The following is a 27,337-nucleotide window of genomic DNA, read 5'->3' as shown; positions in this document are numbered from 1 at the left end:
GCCGCGGAAAGCGAGGTACCTGTGGCAGGACGGACACGAAGTCACGTGTGCCAGGCGGCAACGGCTCTGGCATCCTGGTGACAACAGGGGTGTCAGTGAAAACAGGCCTCCCTGTCAACTGCTCCACGTCTCGCCATCACACGGGCCTCCACGAGGCACGGAAGTGTCCCGGAGCCGCGGCTGGGCGACGGTGGCGCCCCCACCTGCGCTCAGGGCCCGTAGCGTTACAGGCCGGTTTCGGAGAGCCGCTGGCTGGATCCATGGGTACGGGGTGCATGTTGGGTTAGTCGTCAGTCGCGCGGCTTCCCAGGAGCCGGTATGACGGTGCGGGTGTTGCTTCTGCTGACATGTGTGGCGGCGGCGGGTGCATTGAAGGCGCCTAAAAGGTAAGGCGATGCTGTGCGGACTGCTGACATGAATGACAATATGCACTGAAGGATAGCAGCTGCGACGCGGTGGCCACGCCGTTAACCGAACACTGTCTTACAAACGCAGGCAGCCGAATACGTGGGTGAGAAGGAGAGATGATGCATAGATGTGACCCGGAATATGTGTACTTGAGGATTGCTGTGAAAATAACCGAGCAGAGGAAGCAACATAAGCGTTGCATGAGACTTCACTACGTTGCACAGCTGACCGCAAGCTTTATTTTTGGTACGTCGTGCAATACTAGGCATCACACTATTCTGCACTTTTTACGGCTGTTGTACCAGACGTAGCACACTGCAACATTGTGTGTTAAGAACTGTTGTTCTGCTATGACAGCTCGCACATCAGAAGCAGCGCACTTTGACGCCGTTCGGTAACCGACTGATGCCACTGGTGGTACATCAAAAGTAGCAAACTATTGTATCGTAAACCAAAGGACTGAAGTGACTGTTAGTACATCAGAAGGTGCACTCTATTACACCGCTGACAAAGTACATCTTAGTACATCTATTGCCCCGTTGACAAGGGACTGATGTGGCTGCCGGTACATCAGAAGCTGCACTCTATCACACCGCTGACAAAGACTTCGTGTGAAGGCTGGTACACGAGGCTGTACCGCGCCGTGCGGGGCACCGCCTCTTTCAAAATGGCATGATTGTTGGTACGACAGGCGCAGGAAGGCTTCGTGAACGTGAGCTTATTTCAGATTTCCTAGAGCGACCATGCACACACACCACACACACACACACACACACACACACACACACACAACACACACACACACCCACACACACACACACACACACACAACACACACACACACACACACACACACACACACACACAACACACACACACACACACACACACACACACACACACACACACACACACACACACACACACACACACACAAACACACACACACACACACACACACGCACGCACGCACGGCACGCACGCACGCACGCACGCACGCACGCACGCACCGCACGCACGCACGCACGCACGCACGCACGCACGGCACGCACGCACGCACGCATTGCACGTTGCACAGCTGACCGCATGCTCGATTCATGGGACATACGTGCGTGCGTATATCCACGCACGCACGCACGCACGCACGCACGCACGCACGCACGCACGCACGCACACATATATATATATATATAATATATATATACCGCGCTCTGTTCTCAGTTGTAACGTAATGGACTATAAAATATCTATAAGGAGCGTAATTGTAATATTTTTCGGAGTCTAGCGTTCCTGCGCCCCTGAATGAGAACCAACGAATTCAGTGATTAGTCGTGCTACGAGCCAACATTCTTCCCCTCGTTATTATAGCTCCGCCAGCCACACTGTACTTGCAGCCGGGTAAGAAGCGGGGTGGGTCCACGTACATCGTCGGCCAGCTCCTACAACCTTCACGAAAGACAGGAAAATCTGGTAGTTACACGTATATTACGTTTACTAAAATATACGCTTGTCAATATTTCAGACCACTGCCTCACAGACAATGGAATAAACCAGAACGAAAGCACACAGCTTTCAAATCAACGCTGCACTCAAACAGGCATGGACACTTATCACCACCCATCTCGTGCAAAACGTCTGTCTCGTTTGCTCCACCCAGGAGAGACCACGGTGCGGAGTGCTCGATTCATGGGACTCATGCTTTTCACGGGCTCACGCATGCGCGGAACTACCAACAATCCAAACATCTGTTGCCGGCCGTCTGGAGTGGATTCGGTAAATCGCTCCACGCCGTGGTCGAATATTTCATACATGCTTGTATATTGTCGTCTTCCTAATGACTTACACTGAGCTTTAAAGAGAAATAAATATTACAACCGAAACAGAAAAAGGGCGAAGAGAATGATCCGAAACGGATGGTAATAGTGTGCAGTATCTTTCTCACTTTCACTCGAAAGCACTTGCTTGTGTGTTTGCTTTTTCGTGCGGTCCTTTTGCCTTTACAACGCCGCAAAATAATTCTGAGCAACTTCCTCGACACGGTTGCTGTTGGGTCGCACCAAGATCGCTGCCGGTTCGCACTCACTGCGATGAGTGCGAGCTCCAAGGTCACTGGCGGCTGGTCGGCGGTTACATGTTGTTGTGCACTTTTCCTTCCAGACAGAGGCCTTCGTGGGCTGGATTTGCGCGTTCAACCCAACTGTTACCCGTGGAGTGTGGATTACACTTTCCGCCGAGCACTCCTAATCAGTCTTAACCACCCGTAACCATGTCACCGCCCATCCCGTTCTTCGCCCGTTTACGATGGAAGATCCCATGGTTTCGGATACAAAAAATACGACACAATAAAAAGACTCACGGTTTTAATTACCTCTTGTTCTGGATCACTCAAAGGTCATGTAAATATTGCTATGACGATCCAAACAAATCAGCCAGGAGTATCTTCTATTTTTTTGCAAAAATTTGTGCGCCCATTATGTCGCAAAGATCTGATTTCAGAACGCTTGCGGGTCCAAAAACGCAGTCACTGACATGGAGCATTCCTCAAAATGGCCATGTCCTTAAGGACGCACAATATCTCCCCGATTCATGGCATTATTCATTTCACACGGGTACCCATAGGCTTACCCAAACCGTGACTCTACCCATGTCGCGTCGATTGTGTTATTCGAGATTGTCTGTTTAACGGCGCTGAGACATGATCAGTGTTGACAAACCATGATGGTTTGAGCTTCATGTCGCGCTTGGAATAATGCCTTGCTCAAACTTCACAACAGGAAGATGAGGTTGTCCGTTTTGTTTGTGCGCATACTAACGTTTCATGTATATGCACACACACATATTTATGACCACACATATTTATCATGCTAACCATATTTATGACCAGGTGGCGCATAGTTGGAGCTCCATCTTGTTAGCTGGCCCTGGAACATGCACAAATTATCTTTTTCTGCCATTATCACAAACCAAATTTGTGGATGGTGGCATCATGGTTAAATTTTTAAGCACTTCGGTGAAGTGTCATTGCATTCATTTTTACTAGCCTCAGATGAAAGGTTACGGATAGCGGAAACACAGTGATACAAAAGGTTGAGTCGATGATGATAGCAACAAAATGCTCCTCGACAATGCCACTTGGCGGATTGTTCGGCAATGACGTGGGTAATGGAGAAAGAGCTACCAACCACATCCAGTGTACAGACATGAGTAGCTAACTGTACGACACATTTCGCCAGTTTCACCACACCCTTCGCCCATCCGAGACCACCCATTTGCATGTAACACTCACTTTAACATTGAAAGCTTCCGTATAAGGGCGTTTCAGCAATTTTATCGATCTTAGGATTTTAGAATCATCTCATGTTCACCAAAAACCCGCCATTGAATATCGTGGGGTCTGTTCATCCTTTGCAAATTACACAGTAGCCTTTTTCATACGGAGTCAAAAGGATATTTCGTCGCATGATTTGTTGCATTTTCAATCTGTTCTGGTCATGCGCAGAGTTTATCGCAAGGCCCTAGGTTTGTCGAGCCAAACCAGGGGGTGGGAGGGGGCGTTCCGGCATCTTAACCATTACAGAATAGCGCCACTGTTTCCGAACCCCTGCTGCGAATTCGTACGGCGATCTGAGGCGACGTTGGTCACAAAATTTGGTGTGGTCACAGCTTTAAACCCCATGAAAATCCGGTTGCCATGGTGATGAACCCCGCAGCATCGGAGAAAAGGCTCTTGATATCGTCGACTACGTGTTGGCCGGTAGGTTGCGAGTTTTTGCCAGCGGTCCCCCGCGCAGAAGATATTCAGGCGCATCAATGGGCATGCCGCGATCCGAGTCAGACGCAACGAAAAGGATTCTGTGAGACAACAGCAAGCAATTGCAGTAGCGCTTATGCCCGTTCTTGCGTGCAACCGGCTTAACGTCGTTGAGTGATTCAGTTGAATGATCTAAAGCTCATAAACGGATATTAAGACATGCGAGTGACCACGCGGCTGCCTGGACCGTGGCGATGCGGGACGGAACGGCAATGAGACTGAGACACAAGAGCCTGCGCTTACACATTGTCATTCTGCTGCAGTCTCGACAGCGCATGGTCAGCACATTCAGTTGACCCGTGCTCTTGATCGCAGTGCATGAGCCGGCTAATTTCATCACGTGTGTTTGCAAAAGACATTTCTTCAGGCGTAATCCTCAAATTTGTCATGCGGTACCTGAAATCGAAAGTCACCAGAAACTCTTGGGCACGTGACGTCGTGGCATAGCTCAGAACATACCAGTGCAGTGTGTGTGTGTGGGGGGGGGGGGGGGGGAAGAAACTAAAGGTTTTTGCAGGAGCGGGTAGAGCGTTGAGGTACATGCTGTACACAATGCCTTTGGGGCATTTTTGAATGCTATTCTTTATGCGGCAAGACCAAGTGAAGCGCATTATCGTATGAAATTTTGGACGTGGTCCGATGCGGTAATAAAATTGTTTGATGTAATCAAAGGACTAGACAATTTAATGGCCAGATTATCAATAGCCTCAAACAAAAATGGTTTATAAAAACAAATTGCGCATCGCGCAATAGTGTCCTTCTAGTCTATCCTGTAATTAATGAAACGTCTGTCCATGCGTCACGCCTGAATGCGTTCGTAGCTCTGACCCTATTGTAAGTCTTAGCGTGAAATTTTGCGAGCGGCAGGGTCAGGTGAGTTGCACTTGCGTAGCAGCTTTTGGACGCGACCCGACCGGCGGGGGCCGTTGGCAAACGTGAACACGCGCGCCATTGGTTTAACACGTCAAACGCAAAATGCTCAAGCTGCTTAAAATCGCCGAAACACTCGGCGAAACCTGGCCCGCCGCTCAGCAACGGGTGATTGCAGCAAAACGAGACAAGCACATTTAGACGTGGAAAGGAACGGTCAATCGCGCAGGCAAAAACGTGGATCGACGCGCGTCGAGGCGCTCGTGCGCTCGTGAGCAAACCGCGACAGTTTTCGAATGTTTTTAATAATTTGTCAGATCTCGGCAATCCGAGCAGACAGCGATGCAAAAACGACTGTGCCACACAGGCGCGTGTAGTCTACAAATCACCCAGTCAGCCCAGCACCGCCAGACACACAGCGACGCCAACAGAGGACCAGGAAGCGACCCATGTCGAGTTTTTCGCAACATGGAACACAACATCGAATACATCACGCTGGCGTCCAGACAAAGCAAGCCGGGACGGTGAAAAGTACACTGGCACAAGTACACAAGTACTATCCACCTCAGATATGTCAGCATTTCGCAGCGGTTTGGTCACAATCGCCCCAAACGTCCCTTAGTACGCAACCCGCTGTTGTCGGCGCGAACTGCCGCTATTATCTGCCGGCATATCTTCGACTACGAACTGGCCTGCAACGCACGAGTTTCTGTGGGAGGTCCTCCGCACAGAAGGTGTTCAACCGCGTCAATAGGCATATGGCAGACGTGGGACTGGCTGAACAGGGCAAAAGCAATTCTGCAGAGACGACAGCAAACATGTCCAGTAGGCGCTACATACGTTTCTATGTACAGCTGGTTTCACGCTTTAGCATGGTATAGCTGGATTGGCTAATTCACACATCGTCTATACCACACACGAGTGGGCGCTTATTTAGACGTGTGAGAGACTATCCAGAAGCGCGCACCATGGCGATGCGGGAAAAACGTCTGAGAGATAAGGACGTGCGTGCACACCTTGCTGTTTTGTAGCAGTGGTCTGCACCTTCAGCTGGCCACGTGCCGTCGATCACAACGTATAAACTGGACTTTTCAAATAACACGGTACTAGCTTTAGTTGTTTTGGGGCGTATGGTTGGTAGCTCCAAAGAGCATCGTGGAAAACACAAAGGGATTTACATCTTTGGCCAACGATGTTCTTTGATGCATCCAACCAAACCTAGACAGGTTCAGGGTATACATCATGCAATGAAGCCAGTCTAGTTGGTTATAAACGAGATTATTTAATGTTTGCATTAATTGAGACGCGCCTATTCAGCTGTTAAATTCTTTCTTGACTGAGTGCAGCTGTGGATGGTGGCTGAATCTATTTAACGTGCGCTCGGGGGAGGGTCAGTTTGACCCCCTGAATGGTTTTCCGGAATGGTTTCAGAACGGTGCGGCGTAGCTGCGCCACACGCTGCATAGCTGTTGACAACTGAATAGCGGATCGTTTGGTATCGAAAATTTATATTTACCTTGTAAGGCCGCTGACTTATAGCAGGTCAGAATCAGGCCATGCATTCAGCGAAGATAATTTCTAGGGAATATTTCAATCTGATGCCACAACGGGTTGTTTGGCGAAGTCGTGCATCTCTGAGATAGTTCCCGAGGCAAGAGAACAATGGAATGAACAACTTGCATTGACAAAGGGTCAGGTATAAAGGTCAGACCAACGTCAAAGCCAACGTGCTCCATTACTCTAGAGCTTGCTATATGGATAAGATCTGGTGCTCGTTTCGGACTTATTGATGACAGGAACCACGCTATATATCTCCGTCAGCCTCTTAATGGTCTGAATAGGTCAGTGACCTGAAATGACCCGATTCAACATTTTGTTTTCAGGAACATGCTGCCTAACGCAGTCTTTGACGTTGATTCAAATGCAAAACTCAAACCAGTCTTATATGATCTTGGTAACGATGCCTGCTAAAGATAAAAAAGGCCACTGATATACAATTAGCACCAGTGACCTTCTGCTTAGAACAGATATCTAGATTCTGGGGGCACTTTGGACACAATTTGGAGCTTGACCATTTTGACCTTGTTTGACACTTAGGCATGACCTAGGAACCTCAAATTTTGACAAAAGTAGCTTCACATACGACCAACACACAGTGTGAATTTGGTGTCTCTAGCTTTGTTGGTTCTAGATCTCAGGGGGGTCAAACTGACCCTCACCCGAACGAAGAGTATTCAACCGGCCACCCGGCGTGTGTCAATCATCTATTTTTAGTCTTCATTGCTGGCCACGACTTAAGTTGTGAACAGCATTGTAGTTAGGTTTTATTTGGTTGTGTTCTATGTTTACCTTTCACCTTACCAAGACGGTGCTGATCAATGGATTGAAAACCGCTGAAAGATGACGTCAAAGAAACGCAGCTTATACTGAATTAGACAAGAGGTTATCTCAAGCCTATCAGCGAACGATGTTTTTGTCGTTACCCGCTCCAAGTAGGAGCAACGGCATGAAGTAAGTTTGGTGAGTGGGAACGACACTCAAACTGACTCTTCCATATTTGAAGATGTTGAGACAGGCATCACACATGACGGAAAAAACTGATATTTTTTGGTAGAAAATAGCAATACTTGGCAACCAGACACTACTCTAAACAACTATATAGATTAACTGAAGTATACAATTTTAGAATTTTACGATTTTGTTAATATCGTGTTCAACAGTCATCATTTGATGGCGCCTTGAAATGTCTGTACGACGCCATAGTTGTTGCCCACTGGCAGTGACAGAGTTTCCTCTGTAGCGGACGGGGTGACTGACTCGTTCTTCGACGTGCTGCAATGTGTTGGCAGTGGTTAATGCGTGCAAGTTTTTCGTTACGGCGTAATGTGTGCGAGTTTTGGGGTTTCTTTGTGCTGTTCTCGTACATCTCTCCGTGATAGCATCTTTCTTACTTGCATTTCCAATTTCGGTGATGGTACTGTTCTTACAGGGAATGTTTCACGTTTGAAGTTATTAAAACAAACATCAGATATGACGAAACAAGCACAATTATAACTACTGGCATGCTTTTTAAGTGAAAAACTGCTTCGACTGCACAATTTCCTGTTTAGTAAATGTGCTCTTCAATGCGACGTGGTTTGACTATGTCATGACACATTGCCCAACATTGATTAAGAGCTAGTGGACAGCCATTATATCTGGAAAGCGCGCTCACAAATGCGAGATATGAAGGTCTCGACAATTGTGTTCTTCTTGGTCTTGATCACCGCATAGTTTATGGGATGGCAGCATTTTATTGGCGTCATTATGACGTCATGAATGCCAAGGTGACTTGGAAATGGCCTTCCCGATATACCTTTACCCATTTTTGAGTGCGTGTAGCTCAGAAATTTGAGCGGCTTATATCTAAAGGACAGAATTGTGATCAGCACCGAAAGGTATTCGGCATGGCCATTTCAGTTCAAAACCATCTATAAATGTTGAACACTCCCGAGCTATTCGATTTTTAGCCTCATGTCCATCATAACTAGTGCCTGCGCCCAAGTGCCTGCGCTGCTCATCACAAAGTGCGATTCGTGATCATCTGCCCCTGCATCCCCTTTCTTCCCCGATCCTGCACCCTCGTGACACCCCGCTGTTCCACGACAGATTGCGTGCGGCTGCCACAAGCGGGCCAAAGTGGAGTGGTGAGGGGTGCAGTGGAGCAGGCCCTGGTGGAAGCCCCCGTCCGAGCGCCAAGCGTACCTTGCAGAGTCCTTGCGCAGGATTCGTTTAGGCGGTTGGGTCCAAGGCGCATGTAGTTCTGCCCTACCGCTATCCATTCTTTGACATCGTATAGTCGATAGTCAGTGGAATACAGTCCTTGCTCTTCGAAAGTGTGCGGGTCCAAATCACTAAAAATGCGCTAATAGCCATGTCATCGGCAGCTACATTTTGCACTCCACCGCTGCATCCCTTGGTGCTAAGTCACAGCAAACATGAATGCGTTGGTGGCAATTAAATATTCTGCGCCATAAGCGTGGCACAGCTAACGATGTGGGCCCTTTGGCGTGACGTTTCCTTGACGTCATTTATGCATGATTACTTCGCAATTAGGCGGCACCAAACAAGCTCGCGTGCGTCAGGCTCAGAAACAACAGGATTTAAAGCCTTGAAACTTGCATGGATGTGAGCTGCAGGAAATGCTTGTGGAATGCCTTTCTTAGTTCAAAACTCCATACAAATGTGCAGCAGTTTCCTGAGCCTCAATAGCGACTACTGAGCAACTGTGTTAACTTGAGGTCTTGAGGTTAACTTGAGGTGTTAACTTGTGAGGTCAAGGTAATAAGAGTAGTAAGATAACCATTGACTTTCGGTGTCACGTACTGGTGAACAGTCAATGTGGTTGGATACCGAGTTCAGAACCGGCAAGGTTCAGTCGTTGTAAGCCTTTTCAACAGCCGAGACGTAAGAAAAAGCTTACTGTGCGCACCAAAAAAAGAAGAAAAAAGCGAAATTGTTGAAACACACTTTAATTACTCAAAAGCATGGCAGGTTGAAGCATCGTTTTTGGCCAATTTTTTGTAACCTGTAGTTTGTGTAACCGAGATCTCAGATGCTATTTCGAAACAAGTGATGACGGTCGTCAGGAGGTGATAAAAATACGATGGATGGTGGTTGTGTTGCATCGGCGCATCCACATGGTCGAAAAGGGAAACTATGTAATTTGACACAGAATGAGGCCAAGGTATCCAATGCAAAACATATGACGGAAATGAAGATCAGGAACATAGTCCAGTCGACACCTCTGTAACGTGTGCACCACCTCTCTTCTCTGTTCACTTAACGAGTGCAGCCACCTAATGTATTTTTGATATTTTTCAGTACTTGTTTTCAAGTCTGACATATCTATGAAACTCCGGCCAGAAATGTGCCTATACTTTTTGGAAAATAATAACACAGAAAATGAGTCAAAAGTGATATTCATGCCTCCCTGGCTTTTTGTAAATGTGTTGTATGCCATTTCTTGTCGTAACCCGCTGTGCATTGACAAATCTAAATTATAACTTTTGAAAAATAGATTTCAGTGGGCATGCAGTGCTCTGCGTTTTTCTCATCGTCAATCAGATGAGATTATATCAGCGATGGGACCTCAGAGGACCCCAGCAGGTCAATGAAATAAGCTGTTTAAGCTTCTCTTTAAGGGGAATGCGCTCATTTAAGCCAGCACGTAAGGCGCCAGACGGAGCGCAATGGCGCCCGGTGTTCAGGGTGGATCTCCTCTCCAAGGCGTGAGAATGACTAAAGGGTTAGGAGGAGTCCGCACTTTCAGGTAAATGCACTCAATGCAGCACCACAGGGTTAGCATGCGGCCCCGGGCGGCGGGTTGAATACCCCTCGCTCGGAAGGGGGTTAGATTTGAACCGCCCTGAGATCTTGGAAACTAAGGTAGCTGGAGACAGCAAATTTACGCGTGGGTTGGCCTGTATGTGAGCTAAATTGTGCTGCCAGATTTGAGGCTCCTAGATTTTGAGTCAAATAAGGTCAAATAAGTTCATACTCCAGATTGGAGTCGAAAGTGCCCTCAGACCTCCTCGTGCAACCACCGTGTACATGGATTTTCGTTATAAGCAAAAGGTTAATGATGTTCATTTAAGGTCAATGATTTTTTTCACCTCAAAAAGGTCAAAGTGACCAAAAACCTACGAGATTGGTTTTATTTTTCCATACAAAGAAGCACCAGGGATTACGTCAGGCGATATGTTCCAAAAATCAACATGTTGGACTGGGTCATTTTAGGTCACTGGCCTACTTTGGCATCTGAAAAGTTCGTGGAACATCTATTGCGCTGCCTGTTATTGATGAATTCGAAATTGACACCAAAAACGACCCTGTAAAGCAAGCCCTCGAGTAAAAACGCCGGTTAGTTTTAAGCGCAATCTAACCTTCATACGTGACCCAGCTCAGCGGAATTTGTTTTAATTCTAAATGCAATTGGCTTTTGCCTAAGAAACTATCTTAAAGGTGCATGGTTTCGTCTGACGCCCCGTTGTCACAACACATTTAACGGTTCCTTAGGAACTGCCCCCGATGACAGCCGAGGGCTTAACTTTGACCTACCATGCGTCAGCGGCCTCACAAGGTACATATATTTCTTATACCAAAAGAGCCGCTATTCATTCGCATACAGCTATGTAAAGTTTGGCGCGGCCACGCTGCGTCGGTCAGAAATCATCCCGGAAAAACCTTCGGGGGTCAAATTGACCGCTCCCCACCTGAGCGCGTGTTAATACTAAACTTCCGAGTGAAGCCTCAACGTGGCACCTGCCCCTGCCCCTTTTCCCCTTTCCCTGTATTCGTTCCAGTCCCTTTCGCCGCTCCTGCCCTTGCCCCTGTCCCTGTTTCTGGCTCTTTTTCTTTTATCTGCCTCTGTTCCACAGCCATGCATGTGCCGTCAAACGTTTCGAGTCCAACCGCAGTTTGAAGTGGGTATGACCGTGGACGTCTTGGTCCCGATCTGTTGTACTACAAGCTGCCACTGACCACATACGGCAGTATGCTTTGGGTCTTGACGCGCCATATTGCTAAAGATGTGCATTTTCGGCGACATCCTTTGGTTGCTCTTATCAGCTGAGGAGTTCGTGATAACATCGCATGACATTCAGAACAGCTTAAGCATACTGCTTAGACTGGTGCCAGCGCCATTCCGAGCAGTGCAGCTGCGAAGTAACACACCGTGCCGTCTTCCTGCTGTAATCAACCCAGCCTGGTCGTTTATGCTCAGATCCAGATGGCTACTTCCCCGGTGCGGCGAACCGTGCAGGAAAAATCCCGGCTTTCGGGTGATGAAATGTCGGCTGCCATGCAAACGGTGCTTCCAGCGTATAAACACTGACTGGCAAATCTGACTTGGAATTTAGCAGGGAGCTGTTTGAACTCTGCAAGCTGAGGACAGCACGGTGGTACGGTAAAGATGATGGCGACCGGGGCTGGAAAAGAAACAGTAACCTAAGGCGAATCATGAAGTTCGTGAGTCGCGATCATTCGAGCGATCCGGTTCCTACAATGCCTGGTCCCTCTCGCTACAGCTTCATAAAGCATCTTAGCAATGCGAGCAAAGAGATGCCATTGACATCACTGTCTACCGAACAACAGAGCAATGTTGCGTCTGTCATTCATTTGTCATGGGGCTAAGGTGATTTTTCAGGATATTTGTCATGGGGCTAAGGTGATTTCTCAAGACATTTGTCATGGGGCTAAGGTGATTTCTCAAGACATTTCATCTCTCCGAAGCCTCCGCCGGCGCAGCTGTGATGTACGACCTCTCGGATATCCGGTACGTCTGACCGGTGACGTCATCCCCTTCCACAGCGGCTTCCTCTTCACGTCGCCCAAGCAACTAAAGGCGGGCACCAGCGAACGCGTCTGCGTCACGCTCTTCAACCTGCCCGGGCCGGGGCGGAACGTGACCCTCAGTCTCTCACTCTGGGCCGGGGCATCCCCCTGGACTAGGCTGGTGGAGCTGATACCAGACACGGTGGACGGTGAGATCCAAAAGGCCACAAACAGCGGGTGTTTGAATACGAGCCAGAAGAGAATGCCTGTCATTAATCTGGCGTTTGTGACGCGCGTAGGACATCACCGCATCGTTAAAAGGTTGTCGTTCTAATTATTTGCTGTTATGTTCGCGAGCGACAGCTCAACACCGCAGATTCCTGGACACATAATGTTCTGGACTGCTTTGCTACGACTGCCGGTTGTCGGAGCCCGCCTGATAACCTTACCCCTCTGTGTGTGTCTAGACTGTCTCTTTCTACTGCCACCCTGAGTGACTGTTGCTATTGTATCATTACTATCCTGATTGCCTGTTATCAACTGACACTGACGATCTGATTGGTTTAGTTGCCGTCGGTCATTCTGATTGGCTGTCGCACTGACTCCGCTGTTCGCTTCAGCTGATGGCGATCACTGTTTTGACCTGGACGTGCCGCGCTCGGTGACCAACTCCCGGGGCCATCTGGACCTCAGCATTGCCAACGCCGCCGGACTGCGCTTCTCAGACGAATCCTGGGTTTGTACCCCAGATAATGCAACTAATGCACGAGTGGGTTTGGGCAATTTCGGCGTCCTTTTTACTGGTATCCATGTTTCGGGAATCGTAGAACATGTTGCTGATTTCATAATATTTTATGTAGGTAACGTGAAATCGCATTGATAAAAAAGACCGTATGCTTCGTAATCTATGCTTATAAAGTGATACATTTTCAAGCCTGCTCGTCCCTGATAAGTGCTATTTTGGCAGTGGCCGACCACAGCATCGGGCGTGTCCAGCAATAATCACAGAAGTACTGGTCGGCTGCCTCCGATGATTTCAAGTCTTTTGCGTGAAGCAGGCTTAATATTCTTAAACACTGTAGCACAAGCCGGGTGCTACCTAGCACCGATGTGTAGTCTTCAGAACCCGCTTAGGAAAACCGAACCAAGTGGGAAGACGTTAGTTAACCCTTGCTCTGATCCACTTCTTGTAACGCAAACTGAGAGGAGGGGGGGGGGGGGGGGTGATGTGACCTTCTGCCGGTTCAAACTAAGAATGATAGGAAACCCATTGATTCGTCTCAGTGAGGTCTGGCGAGTTGTAGCTGAATATTATGCTGCTGGGTCAGTAATTGGCCGCATTTTGCCAGGTCAAACGATAATAGCGATATAGTTTCAATTTTTGGCGCGCTCGCGGAGCTGCAAAGACTATCCAGATCCTGGTGAATCACGGGACTACTCCGTTGCCATGAGGCGAGGCTGCGCTGGCAACATATTCCGCCGGCTAAGCGGTGTGCTTAAATGCAGATCATGACCGTCAAGCCGCGGCAGCGGGTGATGGTTTGCGCAGCGTCAGCCGGCGGTGATTGCTCCTCAGTGTTATTATCTCCTCGATGAGTCCAGGGAGGATGAGCTCGAACTATGAACCGGTCACCCACCGTCACATGCGCATCAACCAGCTGCGGCACCGAGACGTCATCGAGCGGACAGACGGTCAGAGCTGTGCTCAACTGACCGGGCTCATATCACGGACACGGAGCGGAGATACGCAACTCGTAAAAACTGTGTTCGAGCTGTGCCCAACTGACTGGGCTCATACCACGGACACGGAGCAGAGATACACAACTCGTAAAAAACACTGCGCTTATACCTTGTCGGCATCAACCAACATGTGAGTCCATATGTACTGAAGACCTGGAAATGTGTCGTGCTCCTGGTGTTTCCCCTGACACCGGCTTTCCAAGCACTCAGCGTTGGTCGGTATTGCCTGGTTACAGCAAATAAGTCGATGACCGGTCGGATTAAAGCTCTGTTCAAGTTAAGGAGGGTGCGCCTATCGGCTCTTAAGGTCATACGAGAAATCACTTTCATGAGGTTTATGCGCCTAGGACACTTAAGATTTATCATCTTCAAGTGTGGCTTGAATGAGAGCCGACGGTCAAATGTGAGGCCCAGGAAACTGGTCTCATTACATACCGGAATAACAACAATATACGGTCGTAACTCTGGGTCTCTACATTCCCGGCTCCTTGATCAGAAGTCCATGCACTTGGTTTTGGTTGTCAAGCATTTAAAACCATACCAAAATGGTGTTGTCGACAAGTGTGGATGTCACCTTTGAAAGAGAGGTTGCAGTGTCGTCCTCGGTCGTCTGTATTATGGTCTGGCACTCGTCGGCTACTTCTGCTTATTAGCTGGTGGTAAGTTCCCGTAGGGAGACCCACTGCCTGGATGTCCAGCATTTATTCCAACCCATGCTGGAAAATGATCACTCTCACATGTGGTGCTCCTAATGGCCAAAAACAATCGTAAGAGAAGGGACGAGGAGCAGACAGAAAGATGTATAGCTGAAGTGGTGCTGGATGGGTATATGGGTATATGGGACGGGTATATGGGTATAAGTGGTGTTGAAGAGATATATGGGTATGCAGGCGGGTGCCGTTTTGTGCATTGTGAACCGGGTAAGCTCTTTATGTTCCTGGGCTCAAATGCGAGGTGCAACTGAGTCAGGAGAAAATCCTGTGCGTGGTGAATGTTGGGACAACGAGGGTAAATGTGCCGTCCAAAGGTAAAACTCCATTTGCTCATCTCTGGCCATTTTGCGTTTTTTATGCCGTCTGACTCGTCTTCTTATGCTGAATTCAGATATTTAAACCAATAGTTGAAATTTGCACAAGCTCGTAGCTAAAAGAACTGGCTAAAAGCTTATGAAAATTTGAACTCAGGGCTTAAGTCACCAAATTCGGCATGAGTAGATAACATAAAAATAATCAGATATATAATGTAATAATGTAATAAAATAATATAATAAAAATAATCAGAAATAATATAATAAAAATAATCAGAAATAATATAATAAAAATAATATAATAAAAATAATCAGATAATAAATAATATAATACAAAAAATAAAAATAATAAATAATATAATAAAAATAATCAGATAACATAAAAAACGCAAAACCGGCAAAAATTAGCATATGGGGTGTTAACTTTGGATGGCAGAAATGTGATCGCTCCGCGTAAAACACCCGCAGTCTTCATGACTGTCGCTCGTGAGAACGCGGAGACAAAACAAATTTGGGGCGAAACCAAATTTCTATTTTTTTACGGCGCAGTTGTCCGTCCAAATACTCCATCCAACCACTAACTATTGTTGGGGACAAAGGTCGAGTCATCGACAGCTTTTCTTTTATGCTATTCGGACCCTTTCCAAGTATTAAAAAATGTTTTGGATTTTATTGGGTCATTTGAAACCATCCACATTAAAAAATTACGCGCATGGCTGCCCCTTTGCCAGTTCAACTTCACACGATACGTCCCTCTGTTATTATTGATCATTTCAATGTGGAGCAATAGCACGTGGTGTCTGAATGTGATTGTGCGGGGCGTGGCTAATCAGATTTTGAATCGTTCCTCACCAAAATAAACTGCATGTACCCTCCACAGAGCCATTAGTTTTTTTGTAAAGGTCTGGTTTGTGGAGGCGATTTCATCAACCGTTTTATGAGGTCATTCGCTTGCAAATACAGATAATGGCCAGACATCGACATTGCAACCTGTATTAGTCACCGCCGAACAACGTTTCGTTCCGAAAATACTTCCGGAAACGATACTACCAATTTTACAGCAGTCTTCCTACTCGGCGCACATGAGCTTACATTGTCCTGTTTTCCCGTCTTTCAGGTGGGAATCAAGCCATTCACGCTGCTGACACTGATTCAAACGGACAAGCCCAGGTACCGTCCAGGCGACAAAGTCCTGATTCGCGTCATATCTCTGCGATATGATCTCACTCCGCTTATCGAAAACGTGAGTTGCTGATCCTTGAAAGGACACATTGCCGAATGCAATGAGGAGGAGTTTATTTAGAATAGGCTGTTAGCATGTCCAGTGATGGTTGCTAAATAGCTGCGATAATCACTAAGAAATGTGCGCGGGTGGTGAAGCAGGCCCGCCTATGTCCTCAGCAGATTTGTTCAGTAGTGACGGATGCGGATGAAACAGAGCTATTCTAGAGTTTTCTTCAGGTTCCGATGCGCTTTTGGGCTGCTCTTATGCTGAAAAGGAACTCGTCCGCAGCGCTGTATAATTCAGTGCAAGCCATGTGCCGGATGTTTGTATCTTTCAACTGACCATCGGCCATCAGATTCCGGAGGTGTGGGTGACCACCCCAGACGACATTCGCGTTGCCCAGTGGAGTGACATCAAGACCAGCGGAGGCCTGATCCAGCTGGAGGTGCAGCTGACCGAGGAGCCGCCACTGGTGAGATCACATAAAAGCCATGATCCCGCGCTGATGCAGTCATTCTCCCCCCCCCCCCCCCCCCTGTCTGTTCCCTCCAATTAGTGAGATCCTACAACAGTAGAGGAGCCGCCCCTGCCGACATTCTCCTTCCCCTGGCCGTTCTCTCCACTCAGTGAGATCCTGCAACAGCAGAGGCCCCGCCCCTGCTCAGATCACAGGAACGTCGAAAATCAGCTGTGGTGCAGCCATTCCCATCCCTCTCCTCCCCTCGGTAAAATCACGATCTGGCCAAGCAATCATCCGAGGTGAAATCATTCCCCTCTCTTTCCGTCCGGTAAAATCATACTCTGGCCAAGAAATTGTTGGAGGTGAAATCACATCTCCTGCTCTCTCCCGATGTAAAAATCATACTCTGGTCAAGGAATCCTCCGTGGTGAAATATTCCCCATTTCCCTCCCTCCGCTAAAATTATGCTGTTGCCAAACAACCGTCGGAGGTGAAATCATTCCCTCTCCCTCCTGCCGGTCAAATCACGCTCTGGCCAAGGAATCGTCTGTGGTGAAGTCAATCAGCTACCTGATGTCGACCTGCTAAGTTGCAGAGGTTCACCACTTGAAAAGGAAGCGTCACCAAGACCATAAAAGCTGTTTACATACACCCGAGCGCTGCTGAAAGCATTTCGGTAGTCTCTGCAATTAACTTTCAGGGCAGATGGACCATCCACGCGAGGACAAAACGCCGGTCCGAAACACACAGTTTCGACGTGGAAGAGTATGTGCTGCCCACATTCGAGGTCAAGGTCGAAAGCCCAACCTACCTGCTTAAGGGAGAGAAAACAATCACCGTCAACGTCTGCGCCAAGTAAACCCTGATTGGCGGGGACTCGGTCTTTCGCTGATGACGTATCCACGTAAAGCGAGGCTAGATGTGTAGAGAGCATTGCTCTGCCCTATTGGGCCCGAGTTGCCATTCACTGTGCAGCACGCCCTGCAGGATCGCATGATCAAACACAATGTCTGGGTCGTGCAGTCCGTCAGCTTAGTGGTTCAGGGTCGCGTCCGTCACTGACCTAAATATTGACGGAAGGATTGAAGTCCTCCCCTTACTGGAGGGGGAGGGGGGGCGGGCGGGAGGATGACAAGTTTATGTCCATTAAATGCCCGTGGAACTAGCGCCAATTTTTTAAAAGTTGAGGTCAGCGCCCTGGCCCTTATAGCTTATGCTCTGCTGAGTGTGAAAAAATGGGAGACCAGCGCGAAAAAGTCACGAGAGAATTAACATGTAATGGAATTTGCATATCAGATAGGCAAACCATGCAAAAACGGAAGTGTATCTGTCCCCACACTCGTTTTCTTTGCTCCTGGTAGTGCTGAACCGAAGACATTTTCAAAGTATGTTTCTGGGCGTAGATCTACTGTATGTCGGGCCATGGCAGCCGTAGCTGATACAGTTGAAGGCCAACCAAGCCCACCATTGGAACGTTGCTGTCTGTCGTTGATCACTCACAGGAAGTTCAACATAAAAACGCAGCGACGAGTTTTCGCGGTAAATGACAGCAACAAACGGGGCAGCACATAAAGTATACGCAGTTCTGTGTCACGGTTGTTCAGACATTGAGTTAAACGTGATTCAACTGAACCAAACGCAAGGACATGTAACATAAGATAATCGCGTTGCGTCGATGATGCTGATTTGTTATCACAAATTATATGGCAAAGCCTTCCCATCTTTAAAATATTTGTTGACCTTGATAAAATTGCTTTGAGCTATGAGTGTTTTTAGCTGGGGACAGATTTCTGGGCTCATGTTTCCATGCCATGAAATAAGACGAAAAAATAGCTGTCAACTTTTAGTTGCCATGGTGCCTAAAAAAAACAGAAACCTTTGGCAAACTTGCTACCGGCCTCCCATTGCTCGTGTTGATTTATACGCCCGCACTTCACTGCGGCCCGATGCGCCGTTTCAGTTGAAGTCGAGCCGCCGTGTCATATGGACGAAGGGAGGTAATTGGCAACTAGTTTGTTTGGGTCGCTCCGAACACAGCCTTTGGCATCCGGCCTGTTCCGTTCTGTTCGGATGCGTGACATTTTCTTGAGACGCCGCGTCTTCGACGGATGCTTTGCTGGGCGGCCGTTTCTCCCATCGTTGCAGCGAGAGCCTGTAAATTAGTTGTGTGGGTCCTGGTCTAGACCCCACCAGCCCAGCAGGTCAATCCCGATCCAACGGCATTATCTATTTCTTATCATTAAATTACATAATTAAAGAATTATGCGATGATATGATTACAGTTATACACCATTATTTAATTATATACTATGCAATTGAATAGTAAGATAATTTATTATCACTATATTATGTAAACTCGGCCAGCATTATCTAACGGATGATGTGGGCGAAAGTCTAAGCATTTTCACGATGAATTGATGCGATGAAAAGCTCTCAAATAAGGAACATGCTTTTTTCAATGGAAATTGGCTTCTATTTTTTCATAATACTGTAAGCTTCCTTAAAAAACATTTCATTAACTTTTAAAACTTTAGATGCTGGAAACTTTGTGAAAATGCTCAAAAAATATTTCAAAATGGTTTAAAACTAGACGCTATGAGGGCAATCGCTCCAGACGGCGGAGGATTTTCGTGGAGGAGAACGCTTTTGCTCCGAGCTTTATAAAACTAGGAGGAGGACATCTAACAAATGTCATCCGCTGGCGGTATTTCATTTTTATAAAACTGGTCTGTGATCATTTTTTTAATGTCTATTTCAAAAGTCGCGCAGCTGCTGCCCAATGCCATCGTGCCTGTGTCGTGGTCGGTGGACAGGAGAAATGCATGCTCAACATGAAACAGATTGTTTGAGCTGCAGCATGCTAGCTGTAACACGCAAGTTTCTCATGCTCTAAGCGCACAATGGACACTGGGGCAGCGAACGAATGCCCTTCTATTCATAACTTAAAATTTTTGACAAATGTAAGACATGTGAGCATGCACCCACCTTCCACCCGCCGCATTAGCATACAAGCTCGGAGCCTTCCACACGCCATGCAGCTGGTCGTTTCCGCGGGTAGGTGTCACAGCGCCATTGCTTGATATTTGTCAGTGTGTTTAAGTGAGCCACGTGGACTGTTCATGGCTGGCGAATCTAGTGCATATCAAAAGAGGATATATAATGGGGACACGTGTAACAAGCACACAATAGTGAGGACATGCAGTAAGATGACGAGGACATACAATAACATAACGAGGACATGTCATAACGTAACAAGGACATACAACAACGTAACGAGCAAATTTTTGTGTCTCCTCTGATCTCAGGTCACCCATCGCCCTGTAACCTCAAAGTGCCGAAATGTCCTGATCTTTCAAAAACATACGTCAGCGTCGGTGAAGAAATTCGTCTAAATTGCGTGAAACTGGTTCCTTGTGTGTCTTCCCGCGTCCCAGTGCTTACGATGAAAGCACCATCGGGTGCCGACGAAGTGGTTTTCTGTCAGCAATGCAGTGACGCTGCGCCGTAGCACAGCAGCTAACCTTTCCTTACGGGCCGAGTAGACCCGGCCTTTGATCACGGCTACACGCGTCCGTGCAGTAGCGCGAAGTCTTGCAAACTATAAATGCCACCAGCCATAGCTATAGTGCACGGGTCTGGAAGTCCAAAGCGCTCCCGGGGAAACTGGTGCGATTTGCAGACGGGCTTGCAAAATGTCTTTTGCAACCGCGTGTTCCAGTGCTCTGGCGAGGGCTGATGGTCGGTTGTGCTGAATGACGGTACGGTACGTCTCCGACGCTGCATGTTCTGAAATGTGGTACGGTTGTCTCCAATCCTGCATGTTGTGAAATGTCGTTTTCGAATGGTTTCACAACGCAAGATCCCTGGATTAAGACGTCACGAGGTGACGACCGCTGCCCTTGCGCACTTCAGGTACACCTTCGGCCAGCCACTGATCGGAGCCAGCGTGACGGTGAACGTCACGAAAGGGCGTGATCACGTCAGTGACACTCTCACGGTGAGTCAGTGGCAGACCAAGACCGTGACACTCCGGACAGTGTCAGTGACACCTTCACGAGGCATCAGAGTTACGTTGGAATATGTGCTGGGATGTAATGCATACCAGCAGCAGGGCGCCAGATGCATTCTGCAACGTCATCCCATCCCACAGGGTCTTTTGTGGATACACCATCACTGTTCAACGATGGTTATTGTTGCCGCCACCCAATGACATACAATCCCCTCTTCCTCACATGGCCAACACGTGACCGTTGTAGTGGTCAGCATTGTGCGTATTAGTTGGCATAGACGAGACGCGTTGCGGTGTTTCTGTTACAGACGGACAAGACGGGCTGCGCCTCCTCAGATCTGATTGTGGATGAACTGCTCTCTGGCTATAGGTTTAGCGTTGTAAGTAAATTCCAGACGCTTGTATTTCTTTGGGCCCGTGACAGTCAATGGACATGACCCCGGTAAAACTGCACGACCAATGGGTTATTAACGAACAGTGGTGCGATTTCCTTTCCTTAATTTTTGGGTCGCATTAGATGATTCTAGCGATGTCATCTGTGTTGGCGTAGAATTGCATGTGGTGCCTGGCCAAGATCGTGATGAATGTTACATAATGAAAAGGTTATTATTGTCGGTGTGTTCGTATTTCATCTTCCGGTTTTATGTGTTAGTTTCCGGCACGAGCTGAAAGGTGAGATATTGCTTTGGCAATGAACAGACGATGTTTCCCATACCTCAGAGAAAGTTCGAACCTTCTCCAGCCCTAAACAAACCAACAAATCCTTTGGACAACCCTTGAGATGTTAGGTGGTGGGCGGTAGGTACTGTAGGTGTGGCTGTGGCGATGCCTGTTGTGCTTTCATTGTAGGTGCATTTTATACGCATCTAGGTAACGACGGGAATCTCGGTTTTCTCCATACTAAAATGTGTTCTTATGATAGTGATGCACACCTTTCATCCTTACACCCTTAAAACGTGTTGCTTGTGACATTTATATATCTCCAGCAATTAAAAAAGGTTGCTCGAAATGTTAGGATCTCTCTCCCTCTCTCTCTCTCTTTCTTTCTTTCTGTCTGTCTGTCTGTCTGTCTGTCTGTCTGTCTGTCTGTCTGTCTGTTGTCTGTCTGTCTGTCTGTCTGTCTGTCTATCTGTCTGTCTGTCTGTCTGTCTGGTCTGTACTGTATGTCTGTCCTGTCTGTCTGTCTGTCTGTCTGTCTGTCTGTCTGTCTGTCTGTCTGTCTGTCTGTCTGTCTGTCTGTCTTTCTTTCTTTCTTTCTTTCTTTCTTCTTTCTCTCTCTCTCTCTCTCCTCTCTCTCTCTCCTCTCTCTCTCTCTCTCTCTCTCTCTCTCTCTCTCTCTCTCTCTCTCTCTCTCTTCTCTCTCTCTCTCTCTCTCTCTCTCTCTCTCTCTCTCCCTCTCTCTCTCTCTCTCCCTTTATTGGACCATTTTCTTGCGGTCTTACATGTTCCATCTTAAGATGGGAAGCAGGGCCATCGAGATAAAAGGGTAAATTCAGTCCCCAGTGTCCCAGTGTGTCCCGTGCTGAGAAGGCCAATGTTGTTGCGTCCCCGTATGCTCGCCGTGGTCTTAACCGTCGCTTGGCGCCCGCTCTATGGGAGAGAAATTTCCCGTGCGTTCAGCGTCCTTTGATAACCAGTCTCGGCAATGCTCACGTGCATCACTGACAACTCACTGCGTTTCACCTTCCCTCTAAGAAGGCTGAATTAGCAGTGAGGACTGATCAGAAATTTGATAGAATCTGGACGGCGTGGGTCTGTTTGGCCATACGTCGCTGGTCGCCCAGCAGCAGTCAGGGTGACTTTTCCTCTAGAGTGATCTGACATGCGCGGTCTGGCACGTCTCAAACGCAAATACCTTACGTGCTGTGTTGCTGTACCAAGCATTCCGCTATTATCTGGGAAAAACGTGGACCACGAACGGGGAGTAATTCAGGCAGCAACGGTAGCAAATTAGTTTTAGTTACGTTTGTTCGATGATTTCGTTGGAACGGGCAAAGACCAGATCAAATCAGCGCTGGACTAGACGATGGATTATATTTTGGAATTGGATTAGATCTAGATCGGGATCAATGTACGCTTTTTTACATGATCTGGCATATTTTGTCCCTGGGCGTTTTAACCAACTTTCGCGTGATCTGCTCGGCTGTAGGGCTACCATCAACGCCACTGTGGAGGAGTTTGCACGGGTCTCAGCCAATCAGAGACGAGATCACTGCGCAGAGGATCCTTCAGATCCGCTCAGCCTCCATTCCAGACAACACGCAGCTGTTAATCAGCCCGGCCTGCCCCTCCTATACGGCCGGGTGAGTTCGTGTTTGTGTGTTTTGTACGGAGCGCGCTTGACGAAGAACAGGAGTCTTGCTGCCACGGCCTTCGGTTGACTGGTGTTCATTGCTGCTGGCGTGGGTTTGGCGTGGCGTGGTGCTGATGTTTGTCCTTGAAACGGCTGATGTTTAGTTCCTTAGACGAGCAGATATTTTTTGTAGCCTGTTTGTTTGGTTCAGTATGGTCAGGACCCTCATGGGGGCTTGTATTTCAGACGGCATATGCCAATGGTCGCTATATGCATATGTGCATGACCTCAAGCAATTACATTCAATCGAGTTGTCAAAGGATGTATGATTATCTGCAGGGCTTCTTCCGAGATGAAATAGCTGTATGTGTCTGAACAATCTGCAATAATTGCCGTGCGTTAAAACACCGTGCATGGTTCACTGCATGGAATATATAGCATTCCCTCTTGGTGGAATAATGGCTTGGAGAGCAGTTCGAAACCGTTTTATTCAGTACGCCATGTGGTATATATCTGGGCATAACATGTCTGCATGTAACATCCATCCAGCTTTGCCACGATGAATCCGACACGTTTCGCGCTGTTCCAGCTCCACATCAAAGACCGGGATGGTTCACCATTCGCCGAAAAGGTCGTGGAGATCTGCTTCAAGGCAAGTACAAAGAGAGAGCTGCCATGTGAGTGCGATACTCGCTACGTTCTCAGCATCCGGCTTGCAGACGTCAGTTTTAGATGCTGTACATCTGAAGCCTACGTTTGTACAGGTGTAATATTGTGATGAAACCGTTAAGCTTGGTCCTATTTTTCTAGTGATTCGCACGCGGTTGTGTTTTGCGTCTCTTTTAGGTCATATTGCGCTGCATATCTGATGCGAACACTGACAGTTATTTTTTGAAACATTGCTCCGCTCTGTTCGCATTTGTGTTAGCGTTATATAGACTGGAAGATAGGCACACGTATTGCTTTCAGAATCATGAGTGGGATTGAAATGGAACACGGTGCCATGGCACGGAACGACCGAACAATGGCACCGATCGCCGGAACCACCGCAGCGTCCCGTGGGACGATGGCGCGGGGCCATGGGGCGGAAACACGGAATGATGCCACGGGGACACATACGGGCTATGCGACACATACGGCTATGCACACATACGGACACATAGCGAGACCACGGGATGACAGCGCGGACTCATGGGATGAAAGCACGGAACCACTGAACAATGACATGGGACTACGAGGCCGTGGCACGGGACCATGAGGCTACGGCACAGGAACATGTAAGCATTACACGGGAACATGGCACGGGACCGCCAGGACTATGGCACGGGCCCACGGGACCATGGTACGGGACCACGGGACCATGGTACGCATCATAGAACGATGACGTGGGACCACGGGTCCGTGGGCCATGGACAGGAAGAACGAAACTATGGCATGGAAGCACTGACCATGGCACGGCACCAAGGGCCGCTTCAACATGGCCATTCATGATGCGCTTCCACTCTTTTTCCACGGAACCAAACACCGAACATCCTCACGCAGATATATAGGACATTGTCCGTGTGTTCACGCTACATGACATTCCATTTCAGACCGAGCGTGGAGGACCCCACGAAGACCCCAGACGATAACCTGTTTGACGCCTATAAAAAGGGTAGCCGCTCGAAAAGTGCTGTGTGCCTGTTGAGGTACGAGGTGTTGTTTTGTCTTTATTGCGGTAGAGACGATGCAATGCTGTCACATGATGTTTTCTCCCCCAGCGCTCTCAGTTGCAATTTAGATACACATGACTGTGGGAGCTCTTCAGTTCAGATGCCGACTGATTAGACTGATTTAAACATCCCAGACCCACCCTTCACTGTCCTTCCTAAGCTGATGTGACCTGACCCAGTCTACATTACCTTATTACGTCTGTCTTAGTCAGCTGCTCTGCATGTCCCTGACAGCACCTCATGTTCTCCTCACCTACGCTCGCCAGTTTTATTATCCTGCCCTGACCTACACCACCACGCCGTGTTCTGCTCGCAACCAACTCGGCTTTGTCCTGCCCTACTCCGAAATTCCCTCCGTTGCCTTACTCAGCCTCGGCCGGACCTGGCCTGCACTTCATCCTTTACTTTCCTTGGTGTTTTCTGCCCTGCACTCCCCCCCCCCCCCCCCCCGACCCTGACGTGTCCTAGTGTGCCTGATTTGACCTGACCTGCTTAGGACCCTGACGCGGCTCAACCCCATCTTGCCCTCTTTCACACACTGTCCTGTCCTGCCCTGTTCTGGTCTGCGTTCGATGTGTCCAGATGCTGCTGTGCACTCGCTGTTCTTGCTTGGACACGCTCTGCCCCTACCTTAACTAACTTGACCTTGGCCAACATGACGTGGACTGAATTGAACCACCTCTTGCGAAGACCTGACTGGACTGACCTGCCCTGCCGAGCAGCACTCGGAGCTGCAGTGCATGGCCGAGTTCGGCTACACGCCGCCTGATCTGGGAGAACGGAGGATCCGGAGCGGCTCTCGACGGCCGAAACAGTGCCGCTTCTTCACCGCCGACCGCCAGGGACGCGTCGTCTACTTTCATCCCGCTCAAGCCACCGATCGTGGACAGTGTCGACGTCAGGGTCAGTCAAGTGTGACGTCATACCCCATCGTGGCTGTCTCATGTCAACCGTGGGACGCACGGTCGGCAGGATATGTCACGGTCAGTACGTGGACTTTGGGGTGCCATGGTAGCGTCACTAGAGTGACATGCTTGTGATGGTTTCATGGCGCGTGTGTGATGTCAGAACCAGTCTGTTACGGCCAGAAGCAGCTTCATGACGTCATGACCGGTGGCTTCCATCGGGGTCAGCGCGTTGCTGCGGGGGTTCATAGTTTTCTAACGGCGCGTTAGAGTAATGACGTCAGGGTGGTGACGTCAGCATCAAGCCTATCGCGGTGACGACATGGTCGCTCCTGCAATGTCCACGTCAAGTATGAGACGTCAGAGAGGGGGTGACCGAACAACAGGAGCAGTCTGGGGATGTCCTGCACAGTGTGTGATGTTGATGACAGTGAGTGGCCCCAGGGTCGATCTGGAGGCCGCCAGCTGGTGTGGTACCGTCAGCATCATCACGATGACATTCGAATCACCATGGTGACGTCACGGTACGAATGAATTGGCAAGGGCGCTGTATGGTGCCGCCAGTGTGTGGTCATAGTCAGCGTTGGGATGTCAAGGTGTTCGCGTTATCGGTGTGACGGTGCCATGGTTAGTCTGATGGTGTTCGAGTCTGTGTGTGACTGTTCGCAGGCGGGCTGATGGCATTTTGTTGATGTCAAAACCACTGTGGTGGTGTCAGAGTCAGTGTGGGGATGTCAAAGTCAATGTTTCCGTCCGATTCAGTGTGGCGATGTCAAAGTCAATGTTTCCGTCCGAGTCAATGTGGTGACGTAAGAGCCATTACATGGACGTCTGGATAAGCATGTAAGATTAGGTATAAAAGTAGGTTTTGTATTATTTTCAGTGACGTCGGGTTTGTTGCACGCTGTCGTAGCTAGAAGTATGACGCCAGCGTTGGTGTGATGATGCCAGGGCCCGTAGGATAACTTCCATTTCTCTTTGATGACGCCCACTAACTATTCGTCACGACTTAGCTTAACCATGACGCAGTGCGCGTGACGTCACGGGACAGTGAGTGGTAACAATGGCGCGTGGTGCGTCCGCCAGCTGACCCCAGGATATGGTGGCGGAGGCCTGTTCCGGAGTCTCGTGACCTTTTTCTCCCCTCCAACTCCTACCTCACCATTGACGTCCACCTGCTGCCCGACGAGCTGCCATGCCGAGGGCAACATCACCGTCCAGCTGCTGACGTCACTGGAGAAGGACGTGCCGCCAATGGTTTGTACCAGGTACGACCCTGACGTCATGGCATTCGTTACGATGCACCGAGCAAAAAGCCTCTCAACACGAAACGTCTTAAATAAGGGGACTTCCCCTATAAGACTGCCCTCGCTGACGCAGAAACCAGGTCCCATGCCCAATAGCCTTAATACCCAGTCATAATCTTCCCACAGTCTTGTTGCATACGTCACGCACGTGACAATGCCTTAAGTGTACGCTTCTTCCTGTGTAACTTGCTTAAAACGAGTCAGGGGACCGTGGTTACGCGACGTCATCTTCACCACCCCCGTGTTGGGCAGGTGA

The 27,337-nt window shown here is 48.6% G+C and overlaps 1 protein-coding gene across 1 annotated transcript; it reads left to right on the top strand.

The window, feature by feature from the left end:
• The first annotated feature begins 260 nt into the window (after positions 1–260).
• LOC119104794 (ovostatin) lies at positions 261–27,337 on the top strand. The gene is made up of 14 exons (XM_037228515.1): positions 261–386; positions 12,440–12,612; positions 13,024–13,139; positions 16,288–16,413; positions 16,751–16,867; positions 17,556–17,710; positions 20,768–20,852; positions 21,173–21,244; positions 23,015–23,167; positions 23,747–23,809; positions 25,592–25,772; positions 25,842–25,852; positions 26,861–27,042; positions 27,334–27,337. Exons 1-14 carry the CDS (start codon positions 319–321, stop codon positions 27,335–27,337), a joined length of 1,506 nt encoding a protein of 501 aa, XP_037084410.1. The 5' UTR covers positions 261–318.

This window comes from Pollicipes pollicipes, unplaced genomic scaffold (genome assembly GCF_011947565.3).
Source record: "Pollicipes pollicipes isolate AB1234 unplaced genomic scaffold, Ppol_2.1 Scaffold_6052;HRSCAF=7182_pilon_pilon_pilon, whole genome shotgun sequence".
NCBI lineage: Eukaryota > Metazoa > Arthropoda > Thecostraca > Pollicipedomorpha > Pollicipedidae > Pollicipes > Pollicipes pollicipes.
Note: the sequence above shows the minus strand (reverse complement) of the source record. Positions and strands in the feature narration are given on the sequence as shown.

Bases quoted from the DNA above. Each gene is read 5' to 3' on its own strand.
- LOC119104794 (XM_037228515.1), top strand. From the start codon at position 319: ATGACGGTGCGGGTGTTGCTTCTGCTGACATGTGTGGCGGCGGCGGGT. The intron at 17,711-20,767 runs GTAAACCCTGAT...TGCGCACTTCAG, and splicing joins ACCGTCAACGTCTGCGCCAA to GTACACCTTCGGCCAGCCAC. The intron at 23,168-23,746 runs GTGAGTTCGTGT...GCGCTGTTCCAG, and splicing joins TGCCCCTCCTATACGGCCGG to CTCCACATCAAAGACCGGGA.